At 44.0% G+C, this 20,495-nt stretch overlaps 1 protein-coding gene across 1 annotated transcript in view; it reads left to right on the top strand.

Annotated features, from left to right (window-relative positions):
- Positions 1-19,091, top strand: part of TSPAN2 (tetraspanin 2) — a 69,824-nt gene extending 50,733 nt beyond the window's left edge. The window contains exons 3-8 of the mRNA XM_082227454.1: positions 10,147-10,244; positions 10,800-10,874; positions 11,725-11,823; positions 13,026-13,100; positions 14,742-14,825; positions 16,617-19,091. Of these exons, the coding sequence (XP_082083580.1) occupies positions 10,147-10,244; positions 10,800-10,874; positions 11,725-11,823; positions 13,026-13,100; positions 14,742-14,825; positions 16,617-16,682 (497 nt within the window). The 3' untranslated portion in view covers positions 16,683-19,091. The remainder of the gene's footprint in view (positions 1-10,146; positions 10,245-10,799; positions 10,875-11,724; positions 11,824-13,025; positions 13,101-14,741; positions 14,826-16,616) is intronic.
- Positions 19,092-20,495: the final 1,404 nt, after the last annotated feature.

Below are 20,495 nucleotides of genomic sequence, written 5' to 3'. Positions count from 1 at the left end.
TGCCAAATTATAATTCTTTGTTTGGCTTCCTATGCTCTGAGGTTCTAATTATCTGATAGATATAAATGCCCTTGTCATTATGTCATCATTTTCACGAGAGTCGGCCCTTGGCTCCAGTTTCCACCTCTGTTCATTTTTTCACAAGGATGCAAAGGTCGTAATCACACATTTGGAAATAAAGGGATTGCAGCTGAAACCACTGGGGATAAAGTGGCTGGTGACCAGCCAGGATTTCTTTAAAAATCCAAAATGGTGAGGGAAATAGATACTTGCAATCAAATATTTGTATGCAAACAGCCTCTTTTGTCCCTACAGAGAAAAGTCACCAAGATTATTGAGATTAAAGGATTTGTGTCAAGTGGCAGATGCCATAATCTTTATACATGACCTGCTTGAAGTTTTTTTCATTTCTGCCTGAGTTGTATTTCCATCTGGTTTCATTCTGTTAAAAGTCACTAAATGGTTCCGCTGTAAAAGAGAGCAACAGTGGAAAGAGACAACAGATCAGCTATGTGGCTTTAAAAATCTAAATTTGGGGCTTTTTTTCAGCCGGAACTCAGTTCCGACACCTCTCAGGTGGGCGCCATTGCCATTATAGTAGAACAAGGAAGGTGTTCATAGTGAGTTCTGACATCTCTTTTTCTAGAAAAATAGCACTGTCTAAATTCATTCATCAAATTACATAGAGGGTTTATTAACTGGTATATATAATTGCATTGCATTTCTTTAGGTTTTGCCCAAAGGCAGGGACTTTAAACATATCAGACCACTCTTCCCTGGTCCAGGACTTTAGCAGCACCCCTGACCGGGGTCTTTACTTTGTGTAATTCTGTGCCAGGAACCCATCTGATTATAAGCCATGCAGAAAACTCGCTTCTGATTTGATGGTGCAAAATAAACTCTGTCTCTGCTCCTCCACATGCAGCTGCTGGGTGACCTTGGGCCAGTCACACTTCTCTGAAGTCTCTCAGCCCCACTCACCTCACAGAGTGTTTGTTGTGAGGGAGGAAGGGAAAGGAGAATGCTGGCCGCTTTGAGACTCCTTCGGGTAGTGATAAAGCGGGATATCAAATCCAAACTCTTCATCATCATCATCATCATCATCATCATCATAGGAAGTTGCTTATGCTGAGGCCGGCCATTTGTCCATGTAGCTTAGTACTGTCTGCACCAATTGCAAACAGAAATCCAGGGTTCAGTCGAGAGTCTTCCTAATTCTACCTGGAGATGTCAGGGACCCTTGGCATGCCCAGCACATGCTCTAGTACTTAGGTAAGGCCTGCCCCCCAAACTTGCTTGCAATCTGGTTTCTCCACCAACGTAACTTCTGTCTTCCTAGATTCAGTTCCAGCCTGGAAAAGTGGATACTCTGCACATTTATGTCTCATGCACACAATGATTAAGCACCATTATAGCTGCCAGTGTCTGTTCTTCTACTTTCCCATAATGGAGAGAAGGGCTTCTTTTCAACTTTCTGCTGCTGTGTGGAGGCCATTCCATGTTGTGTTTATCACCTGGTGACATTTTCATATGAAGCAGCTCACCACAGGGATCATACAGTTTTTTCCACTAAGTTACTTCATGCATCATAAAAGATTTGTGGCAGCAGGGTGAAATCACCTGCTCTGAGTGTCTTGCTATGCAAATCAGACCATTTTCACCATGTCTTTCTGCACCACATTGAGTAATTTAAATTAAACCAGTCCTCAGTAAGGGCACAAAAGTTCTTCAGAGAACAATAAAGAAACCCCTCAAATCCATTTTGATCCTCTGTTTTCTCTAGTTTAACATACACTGAAGCATGGTGCCTACTACAGATACTGCGGTCTGTTTTTTGGAAGCGTTGCATTCCAAATCCTAAATCATTTGTTAGGATAAATGTACAGCAGTAACAGAGTAAGCATTTGCACAATATTTTATTACGATTGTGGATTGTGTTCTGATTCCATAAAAGCTTCCAAATGCTTTTGCAGTAAAAATAAGAGAGTGGAAAATTGAATTTCACTGATGAGGAGTTATGAGAAGAGAAAGGAAGGGTGGACAATTGTCTAATTACTGTTTGTAATTATCTTGAACCATTTACTTCCTGAGTTGTAATTCAAATGGGAGGAGACTTAATTTCTTCTTAATATCTGGCTAAGTAGACTTGTCACTGGGAACCTTATTTATGGCTCTGAACATGACCAATATTCTTGATAATTAAGCCTGAAAAATTACTCAGTAAAAAGAGGAAGTTTGTTGCTGAGACAAATATTCCAAGATACTGGTCACAGTTCTCTATTCTACATTACCGGCTCCCTGCAAACCTTAGCTTCACGGCACTGCCATGAAAAAACACCAATATATAAAATCACAATTAAAACAGGCACAGAACAATCAATATGGTTATGCTGAATCTTTATGGCTGTCTTGATTGTTCGTGTCTATTTTCACTGTACTCTATTGTCATTTTTATTGAGTGATATAATGACAGCTTTACTGAAATTTCTTTGGGGTAGAGCAATCCAAACCCTCCTTCTACCAGTGTGTGTGTTGCATTGCACAGAGGTCTCTCTCCACCCAGCTCTCCCTACAAATCTGACCTCCTGCCAGCTCCATGCAGTCCAAGCTGCCCACCCTCTTGTGGGTCGGGAGGGCATGGTGCTCAGCCTGCCTGGGATCCTAAGCTTGTCTCACTATGGCAGTGGCATTGGGCCTGATCACTGTGCCAACCAGGAGCTGATACAGCAGTTGGGTCTGGCCTGCCCCTTCCCACATTCCGCTGTGACCACCATGAGTGGCAGGGCTGTGGCTGTGACCCCATTACTCTGCAAAGCCCCATTGGCAAGGAGGTGGGAACTTTATTTCTCATGCTTCCAGGTGCCTAATGGGGTTGGGGGGAAAGTCAGAACAGATTTAAGGGGTGCACAGGGGGAAGAGGTAGAGCTGGGTTGCATGAGCGGAATCCTTGAGCTGACAGAATGAAATACAGTAGTACCTCGGTTTAAGAACAGTCCTGTTTATGAACAATTCAGTTTACATACTCCACAAAACCAGAAGTAGTGTCCCGGTTTGCGAACTTGAAGTAGTGTCCCAGTTTGCGATCTTTACGTCAGTCTATGAATGGAATCCGAACAGTGGAAGGGCACTGGCAGCGGGAGGCCTCATTAGGGAAAGCACACCTCAGTTTAAGAATGGTTTCGGTTTAAGAATGGACTTCCAGAATGGATTATGTTCGTAAACCGAGGTACCACTGTACTTGGAGCTGCACTGGATACAACTCAAAAGTAGCACACAATTAACAAAATGACCACGAGCACATTTAAACTAATGAAACTTACAAGTGTTTTGTTTTTACTTACTCCCAAGTCTAATTTGTGTTGTGTAGATGGAAACTAAGCTTCATTAAAAGTTTCTGTGGATGTTTCCTTCCAAACTTACATAATGATGATACAGTAGATATTTTCAAAATCAGCCTGAACATAAACCACCATAAGCTCCCTGTCTAGCAAAGAATTGTCTGTTCCCAACTTGGGCTCTTTTACAATGGTAGCAGTCACGGACTGTTCTGGAAAGGAGTTACATCATTAGGCAGGGTGTTATTGGTGCTGTGGGGTTTCGAGCGCGTTTCACGCCGGCTGCATAAACAAGTAAACTTCCTCTGAGGTTAATTATGTTGCAGAACACTGGCTGAAGGTTTGCATGTCACCTTAGAGACAGGACCCCAAAGAGGAGAAGGAACAAGCAATGTACAGCTTGTCTGCCTGGAAGAGAGCCAGTTTGTGTCCTCAGCACACACAACACCCCCACCCAAGTTGCAGCTGCAAAGTCCTCTCTGCCCATAAGCAACGCAGAGAGATGGAATTCTGCATTCACCACTTGAGACAAAGACCCTGTTCATTCATGGTCATCGCACACACAAAAAGCCCTCTCCCCCCCCCCCTTGTTACTAGGTGCTGAGCCATGTTGTGAGGCGGCTGCTGTCACCTCCACCACCACCATGCTCAGAGGGAGCTCTCTTACTGCTCAGAGCAAAATGGAGGCGAAAGAGCAGCTGCCGCATAGGAGGCAGAACTAAGCAGGCGGATCCCTGGCTAACTCCTTGTAGTGTCTTTTGCATGGTCTAAACCAGAGGTGGAAAACTGGTGCCCTTGAAGCAATTTCCTTTGACCCTGGAGGATTTACCAAGGATGCGCCTGCCCCAGCCTGCGCATCATGAAGGGGTGAGGGCATGTTGACAAGCAGGTGGGACAAAGTGCCAATGCCAGCCATCATCATCATTTTATTTGTTTGCCACCTTTCCACAGTTTAAACAGTGCTCAAGGCGGCTTACAATACGAAACAATTTACATAATTACAAACATAGCAAGGTACAGTGGTACCTCGGGTTAAGTACTTAATTCGTTCTGGAGGTCCGTTCTTAACCTGAAACTGTTCTTAACCTGAAGCACCACTTTAGCTAATTGGGCCTCCTGCTGCCGCCACCCCACCGATTTCTGTTCTCATCCTGAAGCAAAGTTCTTAACCTGAGGTACTATTTCTGGGTTAGCGGAGTCTGTAATCTGAAGCGTATGTAACCTGAAGCGTATGTAACCTGAAGTACCACTGTAGTCATAAAAATAAATAAAACACATCAAAAACTACATAACCAAGCTGAACAATTTCCACATAAAAATAAAGATACAAAAAAATCAGTATCAGTAACAGCACGAAAAACTCCCAACAAAACTCCCCCCCCCCCAAATACCCCAGTCCTCTTGGGCAGCAGCAGCAGCAGTAGTCCTTAAGAGCCTGTCAGGCCCCACCTTAGGCCAGGTGGAGAGAGGCAGAGCAGGGCCCTCAGGCTCTCAGCAGGTCAGCCAGATGGCTACAGGTGTTCAAATCCAATTGAAGGAGGCCGTCAAAATGTTGCCAAGCATCTTGGTGCATGCATAGACACCCTATCCCTTGGCACATGGCAGGATGAGCTGGTCATTAAGGACCATGTCGGAATTCCACCCTCCAATCAGCATTGACCTTGGAGTGTTTTTGTTTTGTTTTTTATCTTGTCTATCCTGTACTGTCCAAGGAGTGGTACCTTATGGGATGGTGGGTGGCCACAAATGCGTTCGTTTGGTTCCAAGAGAAAGCAGTCACCCCTGAAAATGAAGGGGTGGGGTTCCCTCAAGCTGTAGAGGGCAGGAACTCTCTTGGGGACACGCCTAGCTCACCCCCCTAGAGCTGGCTACTTCAAGAGCATGTATGAGTCAGGCAAAGGATCCGTCAGTGCACTATGAGTGGTGTAGGGATGGTGATGCAGAGGCAGTGCCCTGACAGCTTCTGGTTCAGAGCCAGGATAGAGGTTACTCGGAACAGGTCGTCCCTTAATGGAAATCCCCACACTGTAAATTAGCTAGCAAAGTTGTTGCTCCCTGCAGATCCTGTTCAATAGTTCATAAAGCTGTAGGCCTTGCTACCTCCCAAAGGTTGCCTCTTGCTTCTTCATTCACTTCTGTGCCCACAAATGTCTGAGCCTGGAGCTTTCCTGCAAAGCTGGCTGCTTTCTTTATCTCAATAAGCTATGACGCCTTGAGGCAGGATGCCAGGCCCTGGCCACTCCACAGCGCCCTAATTGCTGGGCAATTTGCCCTCGCTTCAGTGGCTTTTAGTGCTTCACTTTGTGTGACTCACTCGGCTGAACTGTCATCTTTAAGCAAAGCTTCCCTTTTAAGGCATGTTAAGGGGAAGCACCTCTAACCTTACTCACTGAATAGACTCCCTTGTGTTGCCTGCCCTTTGAAGGGCTTTCCTGGACAAGGGTGAAAAATGAAAAAGCTTCTCACATTTCTCTTTAAGAGGGCTTGGCCTTTGCCTTGCAAAGATCTAGCAGAGCCTGGTACATCCCCACCCCATGCTGACCAGCTGGAAAATATGAATGAGAGAGATTTAAAAGCCCTCATTGACATACGTATGCACTCAACATTACTCAAGCAAGATAAGGTCATCTTGGTTCATGGCTGGTTTTATAATTCATAGCATATTAGGCCATGGATGGCCAACTCCAGCATTTTCCCTCTAGACAACGTCCCAAGGGCTAGGCCAGGACTGGGGAATTTTTTTAGCATGGGGGCCATGTTTCCTTCTGGGCAGGCATCTGAGGGCCACATGCCCGTGTTGGGCAGGGGCTAGAAGTGAAAGTGGTCAGAGCATCAATGTCAATTTTATTTTTGTACAATCAGCATTGACCTTGGCATGGTTTTCTCCCCCTGTACTGAGCAGGCAGAGAGTGGTACCTTATGGGATGGTGGCCACCAATGGATTCGTTTTGGTCACTACAAGAAGGGACATTGTGGGGTAAAGAGAGAGCAGGCAAGATGATCAAACAGCCTGGGAATCAAGTATCAAACTTGGGAAGGGAGGGACAGGAGCACTCTTGGGTACATGCATTATTCGCCCACCCAGAGATAGCTAACTCAGGGGTTGGTATAAGTCAGGTATGGCATCCCTCAGCAGGGGCTAGTTTCTGCACAACCTCACAACCCCTCTGCCCCCTCCATTCAGCTAAGCAAGAAGCATATCAGAGTTCCAAGGATACATTCCAACCAGACAAAAAGATTCAGAGGGTGAAGCAGTGGGTTTGCAGCTTGGGGAGCAAATGGGTGACTTGAGGAAAGTCCTGAGGCCCAGGAGGGCCACATTGAACCCCATGCCTGAAGTACTCATGAGTCAACCATATGAATTAGCCTCCCTCTATTATTATTATTATTATTATTATTATTATTATTATTATTACACTTATTTCACACACTTCACCAGCAGGTTCCAAGGTGGGTTACTACAATTTAGAATTGAACAAATTACAGTTAAACTTACAGTCACAGAAACAGGGCCCAATTCAAGGACAATGCATGTAATAAGTGGGTTTATTGAGTTTGTGGTGGTCACAGTGGCTTTGTTGTTGTTGTTTAGTCATTTAGTCGTGTCTGACTCTTCATGACCCCATGGACCAGAGCACACCAGGCACTCCTGTCTTCCACTGCCTCCCGCAGTTTGGTAAAACTCATGCTTGTAGCTTTGAGAACACTGTCCAACCATGTTGTCCTCTGTCGTCCCCTTCTCCTTGTGCCCTCCATCTTTCCCAACATCAGAGTCTTTTCCAGGGAGTCTTCTCTTCTCATGAGGTGGCCAAAGTATTGGAGCCTCAGCTTCACGATCTGTCCTTCCAGTGAGCAGTCAGGGCTGATTTCCTTCAGAATGGATAAGTCTGATCTTTTTGCAGTCCATGGGACTCCCTAGAGTCTTCTCCAGCACCGCAATTCAAAAGCATCAATTCTTCGGTGACCAGCCTTCTTTATGGTCCAGCTCTCACTTCCATACAGCACTACTGGGGAAACCATAGCTTTAACTATACAGACCTTTGTCGGCAAGGTGATGTCTCTGCTTTTTAAGGTGCTGTCTAGGTTTGTCATCGCTTTTCTCCCAAGAAGCAGGTGTCTTTTAGGGTGTTATTTTATGAAATCATTGCTCTGGCATTTAGACTACCGAAGAAGGGAGGACATCCTTCTCCCTGGCATTTACCTGGATGGGGATAGGGCAGGGTAATAGGACAATGAGCCTGGGGGCCAGGCCTGTGTGGGTGCACCAGTGGGGCAATCCAGTGCTCACACTGGTGTGTCTGCACAATCGTGACCTCACTGCCACCCTGCCCCCTCCCCATCCAGGCAACTTGCAGTGATGCCAATGACTGCCCCACCACAGATGCACTTCTGAAAATATGTTGCACATTTGCACAGGGTGGCACTACATCTAATACTGACATAGAAGTGGCATTAGGAGAGAAAAGGCATCTAACATCTGTGGAGAGGGAGAAAAGAGGTGACCAGCCCAAATCATGTGAATGTGATGATCCTGCCAAAATCACGTTCCTGGAATGGTTTGGAAACCGCAGTGTTCTCAGAAAGGTATCCGTCTTGTTGCAAGAGAATATATCTTGAAGGTTCAGGTTCAAGCAACTTCTTCTCTTGGGGAAACTTTTGTTTAAAATTTCAAAAAGCAGCTGAAATTTCAAAAAAAAGGGAACATAGTATATGTCAGGTCCCGGGTATATACTGCACATGCTTCTGGAGAAACAGAAAACATGGTGTGCTTTATTTCTAAAACAACTTTTTTGGGTTTTTAACTAAAGAAACAGAAAACATTTTTGTATCAAAAGCCTTGAAAATAGTGCCTTAATGGGCAGCATCAAGTGGAGCCTAATGGATGCTTCTGCTGCCCTCTGGTGGAGCATCATTGGCATTGCATCTCAGCACTCGGAAGGTCTTGTCTGAGCAGCCACACACTTCTCAGAGGGTGAATATCAGTTGTGGAGCTACAACCTTTACCTGGCCTGATCCAGGGAAATAGCATGAATCCACCCAATGACTTCATACTGAGCCATATTTTGCAGGGAGGGTGGCAGGGAGGAGCATTATTACACTTCTGGAATTGGCTAGCTGAAAGTGAACAATGCTGGCAAACAATAGGACCGGTTCCTAGGCATGCTGAATGGCATGCTGGTGTGTGGCAGAACACACTGTCATCTTCCAAGTTCCTCTCTGTCCTACCTCATTTGTTGGAGATAACAGCTGATGCTTCTCTTGACTATGGGCATAGAGTTCCAGTTGCTCATCCACAGGAAAAGTTCTATCCTAAATAGAGGTTTTCTCAAACCTCCATAGACTTCCCAGAATTTAGATTGCAACTCTCAGCAGTCCCAGACAATGAAGTGTACTGCTGGGGCTGCTTTGAAGAATGCCGACTTTTAAGGAAATTGGACTGTTTCAAGGCCAGTCTGGATATTGCATTTGCCATATGGAATTCTTTGCAAAAGGACCATAGCAACTCTCCCTATCTGTGACACCTGGAGAAGCTTCATTGGTAACTTGTAGAAGTTTCATTGATACCTTGCATGGAATTCTTAAACTAGCAAACCCAAACTTCCCTGTAGATGCCCTTCTTCCCTGTAAGATGCCCTTTCAGAGCCCACATTCAAGGCAAGATTCTGGAATTCCACAGCAAAGCTCCTCAATTCTTTAATAAGAAGAATAATGCAAATATGCTAATGTATATACAGTGGGTTAATTTGCATTACAGTTATGAAGCAGCCACCATATAGAATGAGGCTCAAGTGCACACAGATATGTTATGATTGTGATACAGGAAATGATAGAGGAAGAAAACGCAACAGATGCTAGGAAGAAATTTATTGTTAAGGGCTGTTGCCTTCATGTTCTGTTTGTCTTTCTGTTCTGAACACCTTTATCTTGTACCCCACCCAGATATCTGTATTGACAAAGGGCGAGTTATAAATATTCATAATAAAATTATTAACTGTCCTGATTGTATGTTTCCCATAAGCATTTGGCTGCCACTGTGGGAACAAAATGCTAGACAGGATGGACCTATACACCCAGTTCAAACACAACAATAAATATTCGTTTATTATCACATGCTGCTTCTCTCTTCTCCAGCATAGCTCCAAAGAGGTGATTAAAAGTTTCCAGTTCCACTTTTTATTAACCACAGTTTAATGTTGCATCCAATTCCTAAACTGTGGCTAATTTTAACTATGTTTTTTTAAATAAACAACAACAACAAACAACAACAAACAAAAAAAAACACACAAGCCAGCTTCATAAGCTAAGGTTTGGAGTTAGCTTGTTTCAATGACTATAGTTGAGACTAATCACAATGTGTCAGGGTTTCAGACTAGCAGTTAGTCTAAAGCAGAAGGGAAACTTCTGAGCTCATCCTTAGGCCAAGGAGTGGGCCTATCTATTGTATTTTAAGAGAACCTGCCTTTCATCACAGAGCCCCAGAAGAGGTGATAATCATATAGTCATGCTGTATTGAAATCCAATTAAACAATTTAAATCAAACTAATAGAGGTCTTACAATTATCAAAGGCTAGGATAAAGAAGTGTGTCTTCAGCAAACAAACAACAGAAACCATGTAATGAAGATGCTTGATGCAGCTCTAGTAACCCAGGACATCATTGGCCTACTTGGTGCCAAAAAAGGGTTGCATGGAACAGTCCCATTTGGGGAGGGAGGGGAGGCAGACAAGAACCATCCTAATACACAGGTAGGAAATGACATGGGAGAGATGTTCCTTGTATTCTTTCTCTAATGATTCTGTCTTCCCCGTAGGACTCTATGTGCTAATAGGAGCAGGCGTGCTGATGATGACCGTGGGGTTTTTTGGGTGCTGTGGAGCTGCGCGAGAATCTCAGTGCCTGCTTGGAGCAGTAAGTAATGAAATTACGGCTTTTCAGACATAATATTTTGTTACCCCTTTAGCCTTGTGGCAGAACCAAAACACCTAGTAAGTGTGAGGTCCTCTCTTTCCCCCTTCCCTTCACACTCCAGCTTTGACACTTCCATCCTAGATTTCTTAAAACCCGAGTTCCCTGTTACATCTGAAAAGGGAGGATCTATACCAATGTCAGTTTACTAGCTAGAATCCTAAACCAAGATCAAACTATGATTTAAGATCCTCCATAATAAATCAACATTAAACAGGGTTTCCTCTGTTTTGGACATACATAGGTTGCTATCTTATACTGAGTCAGAGCATTGGGCCATAATGCACAATTTTTTCGACACTGACAGTGGCTCTTAAGCAGGAGTCCTTCCCAGCCCTCCCTGGAGATGATGGGAACTGAACCTGGGGCCTTCTGCGTGCAAAGCACATGTCACAGCCCTTCCCCTTTACCCTGTGGCCTTCGTAATATATTTACTGCAGATCATCAGGAGAAGGTTGTACGACCTAAGCCTGTAATCCTGTCTCCATCCTTTTGCAGTTCTTTACCTGTTTGCTGGTGATTTTTGCTGCTGAAGTCACGGCAGGAGTTTTTGCTTTTCTTGGCAAGAAAGCGGTGAGTTCAATGTTTGCTGTGCTCCACCCTATCCCCAGAGTCTCATGCTAACGAGTAGTTTATAAAGGCATAAAGCAAACAAAAGGTAAATGTGTCTTTGATGATAAACAGAGGAGGTTAGAACCAGATGAACATGGAGCTGTCATGGGTGTAGAAATCCCATTGATTCCAGCACATTTGAAGGTTTACACCTAAAAACGTTAAAGTGTGAATTAAGCAAACACATGCAGACTTTTCTCAATGGCAAATTCAAGTTTGCTGCCGGTGGAAACATTTCTTACTTGCATAATGCATATTAAGTAGTTTATTACCCCAAGTACAAAACTACAGTGCCCTGGCAGATTTTTCTTGCCCTTCACCCATTGGCTTCACTTAACATGTTTGGTTGTGAGTGTGGTGGTGTTCCATATGAGATAGCTCAGTTAGTAGAGCATGAGACTCTTAATCTCAGAGTTGTGGGTTTGAGCCTCACATTGGACAAAAGATTCCTGCATTGCAGGGGGTCAGACAAGATGACCCTTGTGGTCCCTTCCAACTTTACAGTTCTATGATTCTAGGAAATCTGTCAACCCAAAAGGTGGTCAAATTCCTGCTTAGCCTTTCTCCTTTGGTACCTTCTTAGCCAAGTCCAGCCCCCAGGTCATGCTGTGCCCCTGGGTTTACATTTCTTTAAAGCTATGCAGTAAAGTCAGATTTCTTCCCTTCTGCTTGTCTTTTTTTCACTCATCTCTCCTTCCTGCCAAGTAGTAGAGGGACCAAGAGCCTAGAGGGAAGCCAAGAAACTGCAGAATAGCCCCTCCAATTGTCACCATCGTGATCTCATTGAGGTTGTCTGTCTGGTTTACTGCAGGCTGTTGAAGAGGTCCAGCACATCTATGAGGAAGCTTACGAAGACTTTGTGAATAATGTGGGGACAAGCAACAAAACCCTTATCCAGTACCATGAAGCAGTGAGTAACTTCTGAATTCAGATCTTTTGCTTATCAAGGCTGCCTTTATGAAGTTTCAAAAGAAGGCTTTGAGTCAGGCATACTGGAATGGAGGTTAAGGCTTGCTTCATCTTCACTGCTCTGACCTGGTGAGTGCTCTTTACTTAAAGTACCTGAATTTCCCATTCCACAGGAAGTGGGCAAGATTCCCTATGGCATCTGGCTTAAGCACCTTTAACAATAAAGACCTTCGGTCTATTTATTTACATTTATTTATTACGCTGTTATCCTGCCCTTTTTTCCAACTAGTTCAAGGTAGGGTGCGTAATTTCTTTTTTAAAAAAATCCTCACAATAACCCTGTGAGTTAGGTAAGGATCTGCCATAAGCCAATTCTGAAAGCTAGATAAAAATGGCCTAATCAAGCAGATATTTCTATTTGCATACAGATTGGAATAGTATGTGAACCCTGACTTCAATAAGTCCTTTAGTTTGCATGGTTGTGCTTGAATTCGCTTAGCTTAATTGATTCTGCTGAAAATTGAGCTTAATGAAATACATTCAAATTGTCAGGTTCAGCAGATTTTCAGCACTTCTCCCCCCCCCACTCCCCCCCCCCGGCAATACTGCTAAAAAAATTTTTTTAACAAGAATATGCTAAACATGTCTGCTTAGAAGTCCAATTAATTTCCTAGTTAAGGAGCCTGTTGGAGACACTACCTTTGGCCTAACCTCTGTTACTGCTGTACCAACTAAGGATGTTGTTAGGAACTAATATTGCCTGCATTTTCAGTGCTACAGAAGCCAGTGAGGAAACATCACAGGGAGATATGGACACATCAGACCAGTTTCAAATCTCTTTAAACTATCATCATGTCCAACCTACAGCTGTGCTCAGATGAAGGTTTCCCCACTGTTGGCACTAAACCAAGGGTTCAGGAGGTAGTACTCCATCAAAGAGATGCACAACAAACAGAAAAAGAACAGTAGTAGAAGGGTAGACTCTGGGCAATATTATTGGTGCAAGTATATTTTGGAGCGTATGAAACTTCAGCCTGGAACAAGAGTTTAATGTGAATTTACAAGTTGATGAGAGAACACTGTTATGGACTGACTCATAAATATAATAAATAAATTTATTATTTACGAGGGGGATTTCTTTATTTAAAAAATCTGTCTGGTGTTTGGTGGTTGTTTTTTAACATGTTATCTCTGTCTTTCCAGCTTCAGTGCTGTGGGAGAGGAGGAAACGATGCTGCAGTGAAGCCCACCTGTCCAAAAGACATTGAACAGCCCAGGGTAAGTGGCTCTGATGGAGATGTTGCAAAAAATAGCCCTGGGATGTGATAAGACATGTAAGTCAGAGAAGCTGGTGGGAAGCCAGATGAAATGCTCTGGACAAGGGCCATTTGGCACTGGTCTTTTTTCTTTCCATTAGTCATTTGAGATGCTACTGAGGAGTATGCCAGCAGGACTGACTTTCCAGCAGCTGTCAACCGTGCTAACTCTGGGCACCTTTATAGATCTGAACAATACCACTGCAAAGCACAAGCAATACTTAATGAAGGGAGAGCAAATTCATTGGCAGCCTGCTTGCTTCCTTATCCTTGATATTTGCTTGCTGATTCACATGTATTCCTGCTCCATGTCACACCGAGAAATAAGGCCAAATTAGGCAACACATGAAATACATTTATCTGTTTTTATCTGCGCTTCTTCCCAGGGCAAATGGCAGCTTTGTGGGAGAGGGGACTTTCCCTAGGACCACAGCATTGCAGGAAAGGGTAAACCCATGCAGTGCAGTCCTTAAAGGTCTCTTGACAAACAAGAGGCCTAGCAGAATCTGATGGAACCTGGCGGAATTAAATAAAGGTGCCCAAACTTTCATAGCAGGTTCCACCTAGGTAAGCCATGAATCCTCTTGGAGGTCTTAATTCTGTATTGGGTGAAATTAAGCAGCATACCTTATTCGTAGCATTTGCCGTTGTGGTGTAGATTCAGATTATGCAATTTGTGGCACACCGACTCCCTTCCTCTGCACTGTTCCTCTCTCTGCTTCAATTCTTGGCACACAAATGCCACACATCTTTGTGAGAAAACCAAACAGGAAATAACTAGGAGAAGCTGCAATAAGGAAAGGAGAGAAGTAAAGTACCTGGTATGCCCAAGATTGCTTCTTGGATGTTTGTACCTGTCAGAAGGAAGCAGCAGCAGCAGCAAATTGATCCTTGTTTACAGGTTTCACCAAGCAAATTATAAGAAGAGCAACATCAAAATCACAGTAAAACTTTATGGGTGCTATTCAATGCTATTCCTACTCAGAGTTGACCTATTGAAGTTGATGGACATTGCTAACTTAGGCTCATTACTTTCAGTGGATCTACTCTGAGTAGGCCTTGATTGAATATGTGTATGATCTTAAATGAAGAGTACTGTATAGTTTTAATAAAAGTCATCAGGGCCCAGGGCTCGGGCATTCTAGAGTGGTGATGTGAGGTCCAGTTGGGCTTACAATAAACACAAATATCAAACATTTAGGAGATTATGGTGGTTCAAGCCAGTGCTTCTGTAGTGGTGTGCTAGGTTGCCTCAAAAACCAGAATCCCAACCACAGCAAAGACAAGAAAGGCAAGATGGAGCAGAGAGACAAAGCTGGTGAGGTATGGGTGAGAACTGCTGCTGCTGTCACGAAGCTCCTCAAGCCACTCTTCTCAAGGGTAGCTCAGAGGAAGCAAACGTGGGAAGGCAATTCCTACACCAAACAGGACAGTCAAGGGCAGAAGTTGTGAAGAGGAAAGGGGTTTACTAAGGTAGATTTCCCCCATGGTTGCCGCCAAGATTGTATCAACTGTGTTAACTGGTCCTTAGTAGAAACCGGAAGGGCTCTTCAAGACTGCTTTGATGTATAAAGCATTGTCAACACCTTCATGTCTCTAACAGAGTTGTCTGACTGAAATCGAGACTCTCATTGACACAAATCTTCGTTTAGTTGGCATTGTTGGGATTGGAATTGCTGGGATCACGGTGAGTAATTATCTGATGACAATACTGGTGCTGCTGCTTCTGTTGTTGCTAGCCGTGTGTTTGCGAATCCCCCAGGTCCTTCCAAGCCAGTGGAAATCAGGTTGCTGAGGAGCTCAGAGTATGAATGTAGATGTCCCATGTGTGGAACTTAGGGCTCGTCCTCACTTCTGCTTGTCCTGTGCCTTGAAAGTATGGATCCAAGTGGTCTTCCACTTGGCCTGCTCTTTCTTGGCATGGGTCCAAGCACTTTTGCCTTTGCGCTGCTTCTTTCTTCCAGAAAACACGCTCTTTGGAGTTAAATCAGAGCAAATGGCAGTCCAGGGAAAACATGACAGAGGCAGCCCTGATTATTCACATGTCTGCACCAAGCCCTTCATACTCTTCTGCTTCAGACACCTTTCTCCCCGGGTCAGCTCTGATATTGGAAGTAACTCCTATTAAAATTAGATCCCCAAGCCACTTGTACACACCCCATTTTGCACATGAGTGGGGCAGACATATGAACAACAAAATGGATGCCCTGTTCATGTCTAGTTGGGCCTGACTCAATGCATTCTGCTGAGAACATTGTTTTCCCTGCTCTGATGCTGGCTCCTTAGCAAGTTGTACCATGTAGCCTCTAGGTGTCAGCATTATATCAGTTTAAATTGATTTTATGTCTGTACTGTTGTTTTGAACTCTTTCTCTCTCTGTGTGTGTGCATATTTGAAAATTGTTACAGGATGCCTCATAGAAAGCAATTCATAAATGAAATAAGTGATAATAATTATACACAAGACTGACAGTTGTAGCCGATCCTCAGGGCCGGAATAAATGTGGCCTTAATTGCATAAGAGGAAGCAATGTGCATGATTTTTTTTCAAATGTAGAAAGGCAATGCAGGGAGTAGGACTGAGACATGGCAGATGGAAAAGTGTGGTTTAACCCCTTCCCCTACACCACAATTTATATGAATAGTCCTCTCCCCCAAAGCTGCTGCCATGCCTCAGAGGGAAGCCAACAGAGGTTTCCCTCACAGGACTAATAGCAGCTCAAGGAATGGGATAGTTTCATCAGGATTGTGGTATAAATGACAATATTAAGTCCCCACCTCCCTAGCATGGTTTAACCCCCACCGCCCAGCAGCTATTTGCATTCTTTAAATGTGCATCTCAAATGCTTTCATGCAACTAGCATTGTATTTTAGTTTGGCTCGCGGGTGGCGCTGTGGGTTAAAGCCTCAGCGCCTAGGGCTTGCCGATCGAAAGGTCGGCAGTTCGAATCCCCGCGGCGGGGTGCGCTCCCGCTGCTCGGTCCCAGCGCCTGCCAACCTAGCAGTTCGAAAGCACCCCCGGGTGCAAGTAGATAAATAGGTACCGCTTACCAGCGGGAAGGTAAACGGCGTTCCGTGTGCTGCGCTGGCTCGCCAGATGCAGCTTTGTCACGCTGGCCACGTGACCCGGAAGTGTCTCCGGACAGCGCTGGCCCCCGGCCTCTTGAGTGAGATGGGCGCACAAACCCCAGAGTCTGTCAAGACTGGCCCGTTCGGGCAGGGGTACCTTTACCTTTACCTAAGTCATCACATGGGCAGAAACACACATCAAATTAACAGAAATTTGGATTTGTGAGGATTGCTCCAAGCAATATCAGCCATGCCCTGCTTCACATTAAGGATTATGCTCCTCTCTGATGACTCGTCTCTCCACATCTGCCTGAGAGCAATCACTAAAGTTCTCTGAGCTGCCAGGCATAGTGACAAAAATCTCCCTGCGTTTCCTGGGCATCCTTTAAAATACGTTCCTTGTCTTCCAGATCTTTGGCATGGTCTTCAGCATGGTCCTCTGCTGCGCAATCCGGAACACAAGAGACATGCTCTAGAACTCTTGCTTCGTAGCATTATCTTCATCCTAGGGACCAGGGACCAGAGGACTTCTGGATGAATCTGCAAGTGCACTTGTCCGCTCAGCTTAACAACTGTAACCATTTTAATTAGTGGCGTTAACCAACTGACAGAGAGAGAGAGAGAATGAGAGGTAGATGTTTGGTGAGCGTGAGAGTTTTACATTGTTTGCATTTAAATTAAGACGAGGAAATCTGATGCAAACAAATAGGATGGGCATAACAATGTCTTCTTCAATGCAGTGGCAGCATTAGAAACTAAAATTTATTTGAAACATGACTTTGCACATGTGTGCAGGTGATCAGTGCCTATATCTCCATGTTCAAGTACATGTGTGTTTGTTTGTAGGCACACAGATGCATGTGGTGCAGCTGCACAGATATCTGTATATATGGTACTCCATATGATTGTATGTATGTTTCGTGGGTGTCTGTATTTTTGCATGCACATTCCTGCAGTATATATACACTTGGGTGCATACCCAGGCTAAAGCCCTTTCCAAGTGGCCTCCTCATTGCTGATAAGCCATCTCATTTTTATCCAACAGTGTCCAAAGGTGACTACATTTAACCAATTGGATTGGAAGTAAATGATACACAATTGGCTCTGTTCCTGGACATCTCACCTTGGAGAGTTTCGGTAGCTTTCTTTGTCACATGCAGAATTGTCTTTAATCCCTGAAGGCTCCATGGGAAACACTCTGACCTGCACAAAAGAAAGCAGAGGCTTTTCTTAAAAGATGGCAGCATCCAGTCAAATCAATTAATAAGTGTAAAATGGAATTAACTGGGAACGAGGGAACTTTTTGCGAGACCTGTGCAGCAATGTTTTTGAAAAGGACCTCTCTCTTTTTTCCTTTTTCAAAACTCAGGTTGTCCTTGATGAGGAGCTTAACCTTGTTCTATATACACTGGACTTCCTGATTATCGCTGTTTTCTCTAATAAACACCACTTTGTGCCTTTTGATTTAATTATTTTTAGTATCCGCAAAAGGAAAGGTCCTTTCTGCACAATTGAAAAGCTGTGCTCCCAACTACATTGGGTACCTAGCATCATAATCACACAGGTTTCTTTAATGTTTATACCACACCTTCCAACTTTTGGCTGTAAAAACTGTGCCTTTCACAACTGTGCACTAATATTTCCATATTCTGTCACACCCATGCCACACAGTCCTAAACACATTTATTCAGACATTACAGTTGTGTCTCTCTGTTCCATATGACTGCAGCCTTCATGAATAAGGATCATAGATTTGCTGCAGGGTATAAGCATGGTGCTGTTCACAACTTTTTGTTTGCTGCATGAGCATTTCTGCACTGGCTTAGCACAGAAACAGTTAAAAAAAACAGCACTAAACAAGCACTGAAAGAGCACTGCAGTATTGTAGTTGCACAGCTGATGAGGACACTGAACAGTTTTTTTAAATTACATTTAAAATAAATGTTCCCGAGATCTTGCAGACATGGAGTGGAGCAGGTGGGCATTGGGTTACTTGGCATTAATGAGATTCAGACAACAGTCAGTTGGTTCCATGAAGCAGTTATGCTGAGAAGCTACAGGGAAGCTGTTTGAACTCTGTGCAACAAACTGGTAATAACTGTGGCAAAAGGATTCTCGCTTGCACAATGGGACTTCCCCCTTCCCGCCCCATGTGTATCCCATGTCCTCCCTAAATCTGCTCCAGTTGGGCAGTTGGGGTAGGGTAGGAGGGAAGAGGGGGGGGGAGTCCCATTGCTCATGTGAGAATCCTTGTGTTGCCAGGATATTACGTAGCATTCCAGTGAATCCAAGCCTGGACATTTATTTTGCTAAAAAATTGATTGTTTGGAAAGGACTAGAGACAAAAATGAGAAACTCTGGGTGGTTAAAGCACAGCATGCTGTGAGCATCCTTCCATGTCATCTGTAGCACAGTAAGATGTGGCTGGCAAACTAGCCTTTAGAGGTTAGTTTTTAAAGTAAATGTCAAATGGTCTATCTTTGCCTTATCCCTGTTTTAGGAATGAAGGTAATTGACCCAGACTTATTGCTTGAACAGAGGCTGCTCAGTCTCCTGGGACTATGTGTGCATAGGAGCCACTTTATAAAGGTGATGCCAGTGAAAAAGCTAGCTTCTCTGGCTAACATGCACTGACCTTTCTGGAAATCCTGTCCCTGGGGTTCTGGTAAACCGAGGGGGGGGGTCAAGATTTTGGAATGAGAGAAGTAGCAATACAACACCCTTTATTTCCACCAATTCTTTCTGAGAATCTGAGGCTGGCTTCCAGCAGGGCATTTCAGTTAGGTCCTTGTCCTACGTGTGACCAAGTCATGCTATTATTGTCCAAGATGCATTGTGGGTGAAAAAGAACACTGTATGATTGAAATACCTCAGGAGTTAGTTTACTGTTTGCCTCTGTGTTTTACATTGTTTCTATTTATTTCTACTAAAAATGTTGCATGGAGAAAAATAATCTGATGGAATTAAACCAGCCAGTCGGTGGGAAATATTTTATGGTGCAGTCTTGATTCATCACAATCACTGGGGCCTTGAGCTGCATCCTTGGAATATTTATATATATGGATCCCATTTCTGGCAAGCTGCCATTTTAGGAGTCAGAACTCTGTTATTTTGTCCTTTTTAATATTCGGTTCTTTTGTTTTGTTTCATGTGAGAGTAGGCCTTCAAAAAGAACAGGTTAGTGAAAGAGCACGTGTTTTCTAAAATGCTATGTACCTCATGAGCCTTTGTTCCATCAAAATTTCTTCAAAGGTTTGAGAACTTAGGGAAAGTGTAGTGTGCACCCAAGTGTGTATGTGTGCATATGTGTCAGAGAGAGAGAGAGAGAGAGAGAGAGAGAGAGAGAAACACCAAGTTGTGTGTAACCTTTTCTTCCCATTTCCCCAAACATATGTTCATGTGAACCCCATTTTCCCAAGATTTCAGTTAAACCACTTTATCAGTCTCTACTGCTTGGCCCAGTTCAGATATCTGGACACATGGTAATGCCTTTCACATGCTGGGGGCTAGGCACAGTCTCAGGAATCCATGCATCATGTGCACAGTTCGCCCGACTCACACAAGAGGCCATTTGCTGCAGGCCGCACATGCTCCTAGCGCCCAAGCCCAGCTCCCAGCTTATGAAAGACACTTCCAAGACCCTGAGAGGCTCAACAAGGTCCCTGTTTTGGCAGTGAAGCAGAGTGGTCTGCATCGCACATCATTTTTATCTGAGATTTTCAGGTGGGGGTGGTCAGAAATAGCTGGATATACCGTAGTCTGTGTGTGGAGAGGGTGTGCATCGTTGCTCTAAAATTGTCATCTAGATGAAAATATTTTAAAATGACTTCAGGAATTTCTGCCAATTTTCCATGTGAAATATAAGATTTTGGCAGGGAGAGTAAAGCCCACTGTAGCTGCGAGTGGTATATGTGTCCTTTTATTTATTTCTAAGCATCTCTACTTGGCTCTTCTCTTTGAATAATTAGTATTTCCCTTAGGAGTCAGGTCATCTTCTCCATTGAAATGCCCACAAATTCTCAAATGAAGTCAAATGCGGAACAGTCACTAGAGAACAAGAACTTCTGGGCCTTTCCATACACTACCCTATCCTTCCATCTGTGAGCTCTGCTTTTGTCCCTGCCTCCTCCATTTTCCTTTCTTTTGTTCCTGACAACTCAGGAACAACTTTTGCATTTGGACCCCATTTCAGGAACTAGGAGTGTTGTCCCAGACCCTGTAATACAACTTTCTACAGTGTTTTCACACTTGTGCTGATCCTTGTCAGCTACCATCCACTCTTTGAAATG

The sequence above is a fragment of the Podarcis vaucheri genome (genome assembly GCF_965113315.1).
Source record: "Podarcis vaucheri genome assembly, chromosome: 6".
Lineage (NCBI taxonomy): Eukaryota > Metazoa > Chordata > Lepidosauria > Squamata > Lacertidae > Podarcis > Podarcis vaucheri.
The sequence above is the reverse complement of the archived record's forward strand: the minus strand, read 5'-3'. Positions and strand labels throughout refer to the sequence as shown.